The sequence below is a fragment of the Aythya marila genome (assembly GCF_965140915.1).
Source record: "Aythya marila genome assembly, chromosome: 5".
Lineage (NCBI taxonomy): Eukaryota > Metazoa > Chordata > Aves > Anseriformes > Anatidae > Aythya > Aythya marila.
The window spans coordinates 31,268,644-31,282,127 of record NC_139046.1 but is presented as its reverse complement, the minus strand read 5'-3'; the positions used below and the strand labels follow the sequence as shown (position 1 = coordinate 31,282,127).

The 13,484-nt window shown below is 40.8% G+C and overlaps 1 protein-coding gene across 3 annotated transcripts in view; it reads left to right on the top strand.

Moving 5' to 3' along the window:
- Window positions 1-13,484, top strand: part of PTDSS2 (phosphatidylserine synthase 2) — a 39,299-nt gene that overhangs the window by 10,313 nt on the left and 15,502 nt on the right. For all 3 annotated transcript variants that reach the window (XR_014317572.1, XM_082761115.1, XM_082761116.1), the window contains exons 3-4: window positions 3,938-4,020; window positions 10,912-10,979. Coding sequence is in view for 2 of the 3 variants with exons in the window: in XM_082761115.1 (XP_082617241.1) it covers window positions 3,938-4,020; window positions 10,912-10,979 (151 nt within the window). In the remaining variant the exon portion in view is untranslated. The remainder of the gene's footprint in view (window positions 1-3,937; window positions 4,021-10,911; window positions 10,980-13,484) is intronic.

Below are 13,484 nucleotides of genomic sequence, written 5' to 3'. Positions count from 1 at the left end.
TTCTTCAAATTCAGTGCAGAGTAATGTTTGCAGTTGTTAAAAATCAACATAATAGTCTCAGACCAAGCAATGAGTAGGGAATGTTCTTTGATCACTTTCACATCTCTGTTTGTGGAGGACTGCCTGCAATGTCTAGCTGTAAAAATACTTGAAAACAAGCATCTGAGAATTATATAAGGTCTTTCAAATATTGTTTTTGAAGGATACCTCTCTGTTTCCAATCAGGCTTCATCCTTATGCTGTTACCATAGCCATGCCAGCTACATGCTGGATTCTGAGATTGCAGTTAACTCAGTCAAAGCGTTACTTTATGCTAAGCTAAAATTCAGCGCAGAAATGACATCAGCCCTATTGGGCCTTTCCAAAGCTTTGCTTCTGTTGCCTTGGACCTGATTTAAGGGATGGAAGTGAGTGTCTGTTGCATTGTGTCAGTTTTCTGTGAACTCCTATTTGGTCTCATAAATCTCTTTTCTAAGGTCTTTGAGGCAAGCGCTTTGCCAAATCTAGCACTGCTAAACACAAAGGGTTCAAGCTCAAATCATGTTCCTGACAGTGCTCTTAACCTCCTTTAGCCTCTGTGCACTTATTTGTGTTGTATTGTTCCTGGCCAGTTTTGTGTGGCTCTCCAGGGGCATACTTGAATAAAGAGAGGCAGGGGCGAGATGGGCACAACATACTCAGGTATATCCACATCCCCAGTTCTCACAGTTTCGTTTTACCTTCATAGCTTAAAATACTTCATCCTACCCTGAGAACTTTTTCAGTCTCCTTAAAGAGCTGCTATGTGTTCTGATCAAAAATTTTGGCCCGGCGTGAGACTGTCACTTTGCAAATATCTCGTAGGAGCACTTGCCTGCTTAATGAACAGTGGCAATTTTACTACCAGCAAGCAGTGGCTCTGGCTGTCATACTTTTTTATTTCCAACTGCTGCACAATGACAGTGGAGCAGTGTTTTTGTCCGGAGGTGCAAAGTCTAACTACGTGCTTGCAGACACTTAAATCTCTTTTGTTTTCAAGCTCATGCTAAGAGATGCCAGACTGCTTGCAAACCGCATTAGGGGCTGCGAGCAAACCATGAAATTGAAGCAAAGTACACAAATTGCTGTGCTGTCTGCTGTTGCTGTTTCCTGGACTGGGTAAAGCAGCAGGAAATCGTGCGAAGCTCCCATATTTCTCCCTTGTAAAAGTGCTTCACCCAGGCACTTGCAGCAGCAGGTGAGGGCAGGGTGAGAGGTGGTAAGTCATGGGGAGAAATGAGGCACAAAATACGCTGCGGAGCATGAGCCTGTGAGATCATGGGGTGTGGTATCTGGAGCTGGGATTCATACTTGCATTTGTTTGTGTGCTGGTATTTGAGTGCCATTTGCCTTCCTGCTATGTGTTAGAGCAGTTAAAGGAGGATTTTATCTTTGTATTTGTACTGTAAGTTATGTAGGAATGTTTTATACATAAATCTAGTCAAAGTTCATTAGGATCATACACAAAGACATTGATATGATCATGCAATATACATGATCAGATTGGCTAAGTAAAGTCTCAGCTCTCTTTACAATAGATACAAAGAGAGATTGCGTTGCAAAACCTGTCTGATCGATAAGGCTTTTTATTCACACAGTTCTTCCAGCATTCAGAGCGGCCTTGACACAGCCTGTCCCAGCTGGCAGCTTCTCCTCTCCCGTTAAGCAGGAGCCGACAGGACCGCACTCCAGCTCTGATGAGGACAGCTAAATAAATCCTCAGCGGCCTCCTTCATGTACCATGGCTGTGGAAGAAATCCACTAATGCTTTGAGTGCTGAGCAAGGGATCTTTAGGGGAAAAAAACCACACGTAAATGCATTCAGGTTTTAAAAATTCCTGCAGGCATCAGGGCTTTATATTGAATTTCAAGCTGTAAATCAGTCTCTCTTCTAAGATGCCCGTCTATGCTGGCTTCTGGCATAACTGATCATTGCTCAGCCGTGGTAATGAGACTGGGGGTGTGTGTGTTTGCAAGCTGCTGATGAACACCTACCAAGAAAGCAAGGTAAGAGAGAGGCTAGGCCTCTGTCTGCCACTTCTTCATCTGGTCAGAGCCGTAAGGGGACTGTACCAGTCGTGCCAGGACAGAGAGCGGGAGCTGTCTGCTTAAACGCATGGAACAGAGGGTGGTACACAGCAACTCATAGGCTTCGTTGTCTTGTGTTTCTGAATTGACTCTTTTAAAACAACAGAAACAATAGCCTGTTTGTACTAATGAAGCTGTTGCTGTGTTTTCCCTTTCTTTTTTGGTTAAGCACTGAAATGATTTTTGTAGGCACTGCTATTTAGTGCCTTCCTGATCTGCTGCTCAGGGGAATTTATAAACTTTGTCCCTCTAGGCTACCTTCATGGATGTAGTTTGAGGCAAACTCTGTACCCCTCTTAAATGCTAGAGAAATTCTTACATGGAGCTGTGCTGAGCCAGGAGGAGAAGCTGCTGCTTAGGCTTTGAAAGCTTCGTAAGGAGGCAGTATGTTGATATGAATTTGGTCACTGAGGGAAAAAAAGGTAATGGAGCTGGCATGGCTGTTACACAGATTTGTGATTTTTCTTTGAAACTTCCCATGGTGAACTTGAAGTAAAACAAGTAAAAAATAAAAATTGCACAGCTTATTTCGGTGCTGCTGCTGCATCTACTGTTTGGCTGAGGGTGGATTTTAGAAAGAAACATAACTAAGATCATGTGGTGATTTAGCTTCAGGTCGTCTCTAGCTTTGGGAAAAATACCCTACAAGGCCTAAAAATCTTGGACATGGTGGTTCACGACTGAGCGTGATGATAGTGAGCAAAGCAGCGTGCATTGTTACATGCTACAGAATGCAAAAAATACAAATCTCTTCTTGGAGCCATGTGGCTGCTTTTAAAGCTTTGCATCTGCAATGGTTTAAGCTAGCAGTTCAGCCTCAAATGGGGGCTGCTGTGTTCCTTCCTTGTGTGAGGGGTGAGTTGACCCAACTTAAAACAAATTGTTCTGCTCCTAGGTTAGTTTTCAGCTGAACCAGTCTCATCCCTCTCCTGCTGCTGCCTCTTGGAAGGAGAAGGATGGCAGAGCCATGGCAGTCCTCCCTTAGGTCTTATGTTGCTGAGGATGAGAGAAAACCTTGTGCACTGCGGCTTGGGGTTTTGGGATAAGGTGGATCTTTGGTATACCTGGTCTTATGTTCTGATATAGTAACATTTCTATTGTGTTATGTAGGTTCTATATTATGGTTCCTGCTCTTGGAATAGCAACAGTGCTGGTTTAATTTTATAAGCTTCTCCTCGTCTTCAGTTGATGGAGAAAATGTTTTTGGAGTAGAGACAACCCAGGAAATGGCATTTCAGTGGTTCCTCATGAGCTTTCATTGAAATTTTACTGGAGTGAGGAGAAGATGCTCCTCAAAATTTAACAGGAAGAAATTTCTCCAGTTAAGTGTCTTGCTGATGTAGTATGGGTGAAAGTCAGAGACATAGGGAAGCATTTGACTGTGCATGTCACGATCATTTAAAGCCTAAGACTCGTGTGGATCAAGGAATTGTTCTTTTTTGCTTTGTTATTGATCTCACTGAAAACTCATCCAGCAGACTCCTGGACTGCCTGAGGAACGGAAGCATGCAGTTAGTTGAGAGGAAGGGAGAAGGCTAGAAGGGTGGGCATGGGGATTTGAGACAGTCTTTTGTGAAACCACAAGTAAAATGTAGGAATTGGTACCTATTTCCTATACCTGTTAGCTGTAGGCAGTCTTTGTAAGTCCTTTCTAAAACATTCTATACTATTTCCCTGAAACATTATTCTCCAAAAGGGATCTGTTTAATGGCTGACATATTTAGAGGTTAAGAAATAAAGACCAGATATTTTTGACATCTAAGAATACAATTTCCAACTTCATTGGGAAGATGCAGCAATATAAATAGTCTGTTCTGTTTTTTACTTTCAGAGGCATTGTTGCCAGTATTTTGGTTTTTCTATGTTTTGGAGTTACACAAGCTAAAGATGGACCATTCTCAAGACCTCATCCAGGTAACTTAAGTCATTTAAATTAAGCAAATATTTCTGAAAAAATGCATTTTATGATGAATGTAAGTACTTGTGTTACTTGCTGAGAAGGTAAGTCATAATTTAACTAATAATATAGGCACACTAATGCTGCATAGTTCTTATATAGCCTCCCAGCATCCTGCCAGCCTCCTCAAGTACCCAGGTATTCCAAACAGCACAGTGATCCTTCAGTGTAAGACTGTAAGTCTTGAGAGTGTTTGAGACCATAACATAAAACCTCTTCTTTGTACTGCTATATCGAGTGAAGAATTTTAACATGTTTGATCTCTTTGCCTATGTTTAGACGTTGTGAATCACTGAGAAAGAGCTAAGGGAATTTATATAGGCTTACATAATGTCCGTGAAATATTTCTTATGCCAAAAAATTAACTTTTCAGTTTAGGAATCTTATTTCATATGAGAAATGGCAGACAGTTTAAAAACACTGATAAAAGCAGAAGTTGTTCTAGAGCAATGCACACAGCACATCTCTGTAAACTTAAGGTTTTGATAAGAAGTTGGTGTGTTTTGAGGTCTTTTTAATTAAAGTTGCAATTAATTCTTGTACCTTATGTAAGAGAAATTACTCCCTTTAAGTGATATTTGGCTGCTTTCCTGTCATAGCTTTCAGTTTGGGAACATCCAGTGGTTTTGTCTGGGAAAGCAGTCATTTTTATTCCCTAGAACAAAGTAGGGCAAGTGGGATGGGGAATGTCCAAAGGTCGTAGATGTGTACAGCAAACTGCTAGTGTGGACTGTTCTGGGGTTTCTGAGACGGTAACATACACAGGTGGTAGATGGCACTTGGGGGAATGAGGATGATTATCTTCTGACAAGCAAATTTTTCATATATTCAGTCACTTTATTTACTGGGTTTAGTAATTTTATAGATAGATAAAATTTGGTATTAATTCACCTTTCTTGTAGCTTGTTAGATGAGGTGATCTTCTGAAGAGTGGTTTTCAAGGGCTATACCAGTTCACCAGATCAGCAGATACGTCCATGCTCGCAGCCAGACACCTGGGTGCCAGTTTAAATGAGAACAGTAATCTTGCAGGAAGCAGAGGCTTGGTGCTGCAGCCCCCGAGACGCCGTGTCAGCTCTCCCATTACGGAGGGCTGTGGAGGGTGTACTGGGAAGTGTCCCTCAGGCAGCTGAGTCTGACCTTAGCTTCACGGTGCTGTTCCAAGAGAAAGATCTCATCTCAAAGGAACTGGGAGTACAGGCTGCTGGTGTGCGCAGCTTCCATTTATAGGACAGAAGAAAGCCTGTGGGTCAGATTCAGGTCACTACGATCACATACAGCCCCATCAGACCTGTTACACCAAATCTCTGAGCTGTGTATGAGAAGAGGCTAGAGGTTATGGTAGCTGGGTGATTTTGGAGGTCTACTACTCAGTATGTCTGTACCTATTTACGGTCAGCTCGGAGGTGTTTTATATTTTGGTTTGGGTTTTGTGCCTGTGTTGCTTTTCTGTTTAAATAGCTCTTCTTACTCGGTGTTTATCCACCTGATTTATATATACACAGTTCATGCCATCTCACCATTGGTTTTGCTAAAGCAAACAAGTCTTGCCTTTAGTTTCCCCCTCAACATAAGCTTGTTTACCCTATAACATTTTAGTAGCCCTCTGTGTGTGTTTTGGGTTTTCCTCTTGGAAAACGGCTATCCAGACCTGGCAGTGCTCATGTTTTTCGTGACAGCATTAAAGCTTCACAGTATCTCTTTGGGAGCATGCTGATGGCAGACTTCATGCTACTTGTGCTTTTTTCGTGGCTGTATTACAGTGGCAGCTCAGAGTCTGACAGGTGACACTAATCCTTCAGTTACTAAGCTGATGAGCTAACATCGTGTATGAAAATTTACTGGTTCCTAAGTGTGAAATTGTACTCTGAGTTCTTCTGTTACTCTGTTTTTTTTGAGGTCATCTCCTCTGAGGTCATCTGGTTTTTCTCCCTGCTGTCGCTGCCTTCCCTACTGCTGCTGTTTGTGTGTTTTGTGTTGTTAATCTACTTTCCACTAAGGTTATTAACAAAATTGATCTTAGCCACTATGTGAGCGTTTAAGATTTCCAGACTTAGCCACTTCTACGCTTAGCCTTCCAGACTGACTTTTTTCCCCTTTCAGCGTTACTGGCTATGTCAGTTCTAGTTGATTGTCCATTCAGCTTTACCATTCTTCTACTGATTTTTTCTGCCCCATTTTCTCTAGGTAATAATTTGCCACGTGGACCCATACCAATTGTTTTAGCATAATTCAGAAATGTAGGGCTATTACACAAAGAAATATGTATGGTTATTTAGGGAAGACTGATGTTCTTAACACTCTTTCCCTGCTTTTTATCCAATTTTCCATTTTGTTCCTGTAAACCATTAGCTTCAAAGCCTCCGTTTGGTTTGTAGTGCCTCTAGCATGCTCAACAAAACGCAAACCACTTCCAAGCCATCTAGCAAAAGATGAATATGTCCTTATCCCTAAGGAACAATATTTCGCAGGGGTGAAATCTCTGCCTGCAGGTCCATTTATTGGTGGGTGAACACCTAAATGCGGAGAGCGTAATGCATTTCATGCTAAAATGATATGGATATGGGTCATGGATATAGGTCATCAGTATGCCGACTTCTTAGTATTTGCAGCTAAAAGATTTTCTTGATGTCAATTCCCCTTATGGAGCCTTGAGCATACAAATGATGTAATGTTGCAAGGGTCCAGTGATGTTTTATCGTCTTTAAGACAACGTGCCCATGTTGTAATTTTAATGCAACTTTCTGAGATGGTTATTACTGCCCCAAGAAAACAGTTTTAATATTCCCAGCTCTTGTCTACAGTTGTTTGATGTAATGCATTGTTCCTGATGGCATAAGCAGTTTGGAGAGTTAACCATGATATTCCTACCTAAGCCGTAGGCTGAAGTAGCTAGAAAAATGAGCAGGCAAAAACTGGGTCTCTTCTGTACCCGTTGCAGGTGAGAAAGCACCAGCAGAGCAGGCTGCTGGTAAAACCAGGTGCAGCAGCCGGTTGCCTTGTAATTTTGCAGTGAAGAAATCCTTCTGTTAGAGAATAGTTTGTGATCTGCCCTTTTCTGACAGCTCCTTTACCAATTCAGGAATCTGGCTGCTCACTACTGTCTGTACATAAATTCATTGGACTGTTGGGATAGCTGTAGTTCCACTGACTGGGTGAAATAAATTACCCTGTATCTAGGGGATTGGACAAGCTGAGCTTTTAACTCCTACTTTTATATCCTAACTTAGCCACTTAATATTTTGAAGCCTTACATTTAGCAATGAAATACCGTGCACACCGAGCTAGGACTGCTCTGAAGGCTTGCGTTCCCTCTGCTGTTCCCTCGGTCACTCCATCACATTGCTGCTCTCAGGTCACGAGGTGGTGCTTCTGAACCCGAGCTCGCTATGGAAAACCTTGTGCTAAGTAATTTGAGCAGGCATGTGGCAGCCCAGAGCAGACACTTCTCCCTCTTCGTGTCCTGTGCAACTTCTGATTAGCGCTTATGAAGTGCTTCCACCCACTTAACAGCTCTAAGATAAGTGCCTTGTTCAGGCACATACCTTTTTTTTAATTATTATTATTTTTAAACTCAGCCTTTCAGGTTGCATAGGTTAAACTCAAACCTGTGATGGTAACTAGGGGTAAGTGGCCGGTTGTGCACTCGGCCAGGCAGCGCTCCTGTTAAATATTCTCAAGTCTCCCAAGGATGACAGCAGTTCAGTGTTTGAGCATAGTAATCACTAAACCCTCAGGTATGTAAATGATTAGTTGAGACCTGTTTAATCAGGCAGATAATCCTAATTTGAGGGAGGTTCACGGTGACAGTGCATTTAAGGAAAACAAATAATAGGGGTATGCCAAAAATAACTTTATAGCTGAGGCTGGTCCAGGAAGAGAGAGAACACAATGTTTTCGTACCGCTTTGAAAACATCTTGTTTCTGCTGTGCTTGTACAGATAGAAAGTAGTCTTCAAAACCTCCTGGGTGCTTATGTCTGCTGGGGAGAAAGCACACTAAATTGCAACCAGATCTTAATCTTTTATTAATTATTTTGCTTTATTGAGCATTGCTGAGTGTATTCAGCAGCTGCAGTTCACCTGTTGCCAGAACTCTATGTACATAGGAGAAGAAAAGCTCAGCTGCAGGTTTAGATTTTTCTGCTATCTGAACATCGGTTTCAGAGTTAGTCTGCCACATTTATGGCTGCGAGGAGAATAAAATCTGTCATACAAGGCTTCGTAGGTCAGAAAAAAGCAGCATTGCCAAGGCTGGTAGTCTGAAGGTGATGTATAAAGGAAATAATTTTTGTAGAAATGTAAATGAAAACTTAACTCTTACTTATGGTGTGAACACGGGGTTTACTCTTCAAGGTTTGCAGTCATGGGAAGGGGTAGAAAATGTTATCAAACACAAAACACATTTTAAATATAAATATGGTGGTGTTTTTTTTCCCCTCCGTGAGATATCCTGCAGATTTGCTTGCAAAACCAGAAGTATTTTTCATTACAGTGGTGCTAGTGTGGGGAGAAGTTTGTCTCTCCCGAATACATCTTTGACCAGTGGACGTTTTTGTTTGTTTTCCCTAAGCAGCATTCTAGGAAAGACAAGAGGGTGCACACTCTCAGTCAGTCCTTCCAAGTGAAATTTGCCAATGGATTTTCAAGTTTATGAAATCTGGAAGGAGGGACAGAAGTATTAATTAACCATTTCTGCAATGTCTAGGTGAAGACAGCTGGCAGGAGGCACTAGTTGTTGCCTTTCAGAGAAGGCAGGCTGAACTCTGCTTTTGCTTCTCTTAAGGTGACCAAGGGACAAAAAAAGTCATAAAACACCTCATAGCATATGCTAGAGTTGGTTTTGTATTGTTGTTTTTTTAACTGACTCCTAGGAAAAGGCTTCATATTATTGCGTAATTAAATAAGTACAATTATGTTTGTGAATTTCAAGTAAAAATCTTAAAAATTCAGGATTTCCAGTGAAATCTGTTGCAGAGTCCTAAACTTTCTGCTATCCATGCCTGCTTTTTTCTTTTCTTTTCTTTTCTTTTTTTTTTTTTTTTCCTTTTTTCCTCTGGAAGTATAAAGTAAGCCATTTTGATTAATTTAAATTCAGCAGTTTTGCTGAAAAAAGGTCACACCTTCTCACATTTCAATCTATTTTAATGATTGTGTCTTTAGCAGGCTGTCAGATAAGAGGCTTCTTTTTAAAATGTATATATACATTTTTTAATTTTTTTTTGCTACTTATGATTCAACAGGGCAACGATGACATTTATTTTTGTTTCGGGGCAAACAAGCCTATAAAAAGTCCTGCCACACCACAGCTAGATGATTTGAGGTTCTGAGCTGATAAACAAATTTGCAAGCCTATACTTGATGTTGAGTTCTTGCATTATTTATGTCGTGGTCCTGACTATGAAGCATTAACATATCTAAGTTCCCTTGGAGTTAATAGAGAGAAATGCCCAAATTGTGCCTGAAGGTGCTTGTTTGTTTTTTTTAATTTTATTTATTTCATGGTGAACCATGAACGTGGAGGTGGAATTGCTTGCTGTCTCTGCTCAACCTTACCAATGACTGTTTTGATTCCTCTTTGCCCCAGTCCAATTGTAACCATCACCTCTATGTAGCCATGGAAGGAGAGCTTGGTTTTGTAAGTGTAAACAGGAAACACCTGAAGGAAAGTCTATTAAAATCATTCCTAAGTGATTAGTACGTGATGTTACTGTGAGATTTAAATATCCACTTAGAATGAGTCAAGTTTTGCTGAACTACCTTGGATAAATTTTTGTATGTGATTAGGAAAAAATGCTGGAGTGCTCTGTCTGCACACATGCTGGTTCTGCATTAACCTGCTTCCTCCCTTGTAGGAGTTAACAAAAGAGCCCAGAAATGACTGTACGGAATGGAGGCCAAAGCAGACTTGTGGTTGGAGTAGGATGAATTAAGGGCATGAATGCAGCCCATGGACCACAAAGCTGGTATCCAAGACAGTCAGAGAGCCTATTAAGTGGGGAGTGAGTCTTACAGCAGAACAGAGGTGACAATGACAGAGCAGAAAGTGCACAAACACTTTAATTTATGTACCCTTTAGCTTCAGGTGTTGCTTCAGTCTGAGAAGAGCTGGAATCACACATCTTGTGAGGGTAAAAAATGACAGCAGGTTCTGAAACAGATGAGTTCTGCCTGATGTTTCTTATTATGGAGAGCATCAGATGATTTCATCAGTCTTGCATCTAGCACCTGCTGAGCCTTTCATACTTCTTTTTGTATTGACTTCCCAGTAAAAGTGAGAACATCTTTTGGTATTTTTGAAATGCTTCCTGCCTGTCAAGGAAAAAAACTTATCTTCAGAGAAGAAGGTGGGCTTACAAACAAAAGCAGAGGTGTCCCCCCTGCTGTTGTTACTTTTGTCCGTTTTAGCAATAAATAGGTAGAAGTTGGCCAAGCTGCTTAGCCACGATAATGCTAGGAAAACCAAAGCTGGGCAGATCAGGTTATGTGACGTTGTGGAGGAAGAAATAAGATCAGTTCAGGATGGATACAGCTCCATTCCAAGGAAAGCTAGAAGCATTGTAAGTGGCAAATATTCCTTCTACTTCTTAAATATTTAGTTCATCAGGTTGAAGCGTTTTTGTTGATCCTGGTCATTGCCAGAGTAATCCTGGCATATTTGCATAGCAGCCTTTCTAGTAGTTGAACGAGCCTTTCTGGCTTTACCCTTCAGGAAGGACAGCAAATACTTTGAGTTATTATAATATCTTGGTGAGAGCATCTCTTCTTGAAATGTTAAGTTGCAACAGATGCATAATTGACAACAATTCTTGAAGCTTTTGCTGACATCCTGTTTGTCTGTTTCTGTAGCTTACTGGAGGTTCTGGCTGTGTGTCAGTGTTGTGTATGAACTCTTCCTCATCTTTATACTGTTCCAGGTAAGTACCTTAAACTGCTGTTTAGTAGCTAGATGTCTAACATGGGTGTAAAATCATTTGTGTTGTTTTTTTTGGGGATCCTCACTGATTGCAGAAGGTGCTCTACTTCATTCTTGTGTTCATTGCTTTATTTAATGAGACTTCTAGGTTGAAGAAAACTTAATTATATTCTCAAAATATTTCACCCTGTTGTCTCTCCTGATCTCCAGTTAATCTCAGCCCAGGTTAGACACCACAGTGAAGTGATCTTAAATGAGTTAATAAAAAAGTCAGTATTCTTGGTTACATCAAATGACCAGGAGTTAGTGCTTCTGACATCTAGTCTCTGCTTTTCTGGATTTGATTGCACTGATGAAGTTGCATAGCAGTTAGTTTCTTAGACCCTACAGATTGTGGAGTGAATTCATCTTGTTTAATATCTTGAAATACTTTTTTTAAAAAACAAAACAAAAAAAAAAAGCTCTACATTTTAAAGGAGACTTATCCTCTCCTCAGTTACACAATCCAGTTGTAGTCATCTCCTCAGGCAGCAGTATAACTTGAAGCCACAGCAAATGTAGAGATACTGGACAATGGGAGTTAAACATTCTGCTCTGTCAGACCTTGGCTGCATTTTGGTGTTAAGCTTTGGAGTTGCCAGTGGATCTTTTTCAACCAGTACCTTCCTGCTGATGTCCCAACATCCCAGTAGCATTTGGTGCTCTGCATCTTAATAGGGTTGCGGAGTACCATTGTGTACTCATCAAGTAACATTAAACTGATCATTTTAGATAAGAAGATGATGAGGAACATATTTTAAAATACAATGTTTTGCCTCTAGAGGCCAAAGAGCTTTAAGAAGTGGGACTAGAATTCAGAAGGGTCACAACCTGTCAGCTGCCTTCGTGTTGGAGTAGGACATGTGCTTTGCAAACAAGTTCTTGATATTGATCAGACCCTTTCCGGTTAATCAAATATTTCCTTTGGCTTCAGCATTTCTTGTTCTTCTTGATCTTCCTGGAGTCTTCTCAAAAGTCGATGCCAAGTTCTTTTTAAGAGTGAAAAAGTCTGGTGTGGGTTTTTTGGTATGGTTTGGTTTTTGGCTGGCTTGTTGTGTCAGTGGGCAGCTGGAATGTGTCCGCAGTAGGTCAGTAAAGAACAAGATGTTTTTTCTGTCCTGTTGTCATAACTTGGGGGTTCAGTGTAAACCCTTATGCAGGGCCCTAATGTCTCATTAGGGTTTCTTTCAGGCTGCCTGTCCTGCTTGGAGGGAGTGGAGTTCTGACCCTTTCACAAGCATGAACAGGTCTGTCTTGCCTTTTTTGTTGTTATTCCTCACCACTGAGGAATATTTATTCAGTTCCAATTTATTCTTATGCTCTTACTGTTTGTTTCATGTCACCCTCTATTTTTTCCAGGCATCCTTGTAAATGATACTCATGACTAGCTGCAACCAAACTGAATAATGTGTTTCATTTTTATTTGATAGCACTGTTGGAGTTCTGAATTCTCAAAGGAAAGCCTAGAACTGCTTTGCTTTCCTCTGGCAGTATGTTGCATTACCAGCCTTGTAGTTGTTAAGGACACTCACTAGCTGGTGCCCAGCTCCTTACTAAAAATACATTATGACTTCTGCGCAGGTTTAAGTAAGGTTAAAATTCTGCAGAGTCAGTCAGTGACTAAACTACTTGAAAAGTAAATACAAGTTCGCTCATAGTTGAAACTTGTCTTACAGTTAATCTGACTTTATTGGTTTCATTCTATAACTTCATTATTGTTACTAACTAATCTTGGTGTTGCTCAGTTTTTTAATATCTGCTAGCTCATTCGCCTGTCTGTCATTGATGATTCTGCTGTAAAACATTGACCACAGCAGTGATCGATTTCATTGGGAAATGCCCATTCAGTAAATGTTTGTGTGAGTGACCAGTAAATTAGTTCAGGTCGTGGTCACCTTCTATAACAAATAGTTGGGTAATTCTTCTCCTTGCAGTTTGCTTCAGGGTTTATTACCTGAGCTGCTAGTGGGACGCTATTGAAAATGGCTGTTTATTCAACAGGCAGTGCTAATTCTTTTCAGCCATGAAACTTGGTGCAGGTCTCAATTTTCTGTAGCTGAACTGAGCTGAGCACACATGCAAGACAAATCCTGCTACCAGAGCATGTGATCTGCATGCTCCATCTACTGATGCTTGTATGTGCTGTATTTTGTTGGAGCTGCGTTTCCAGCAGCTGTATCTTTCCCATCCTAGGAAACCAGGAGGCCACTAGTGTAGGAGATGCAGACGTTAAATGAACCTTTCCTTGTTTGCTGACTGCTTTTTGTTTACCCTCATGAAGAGAGGAAGGGCAAAAGGATCAGAAAGAAGAAGGATGAATTGTGTATCAGTTCAAGTACTAAGCTTTTAGGGGAGGGGGGGCATAGAGGAGTAGCTTAGGAAACTTGAGTTAAAGATCTGTTGTTTTTTTTATATATTTAAGAAATCTTAAGTTCATATTTTAGTCATTTCTGTCTGCAGTATTAGG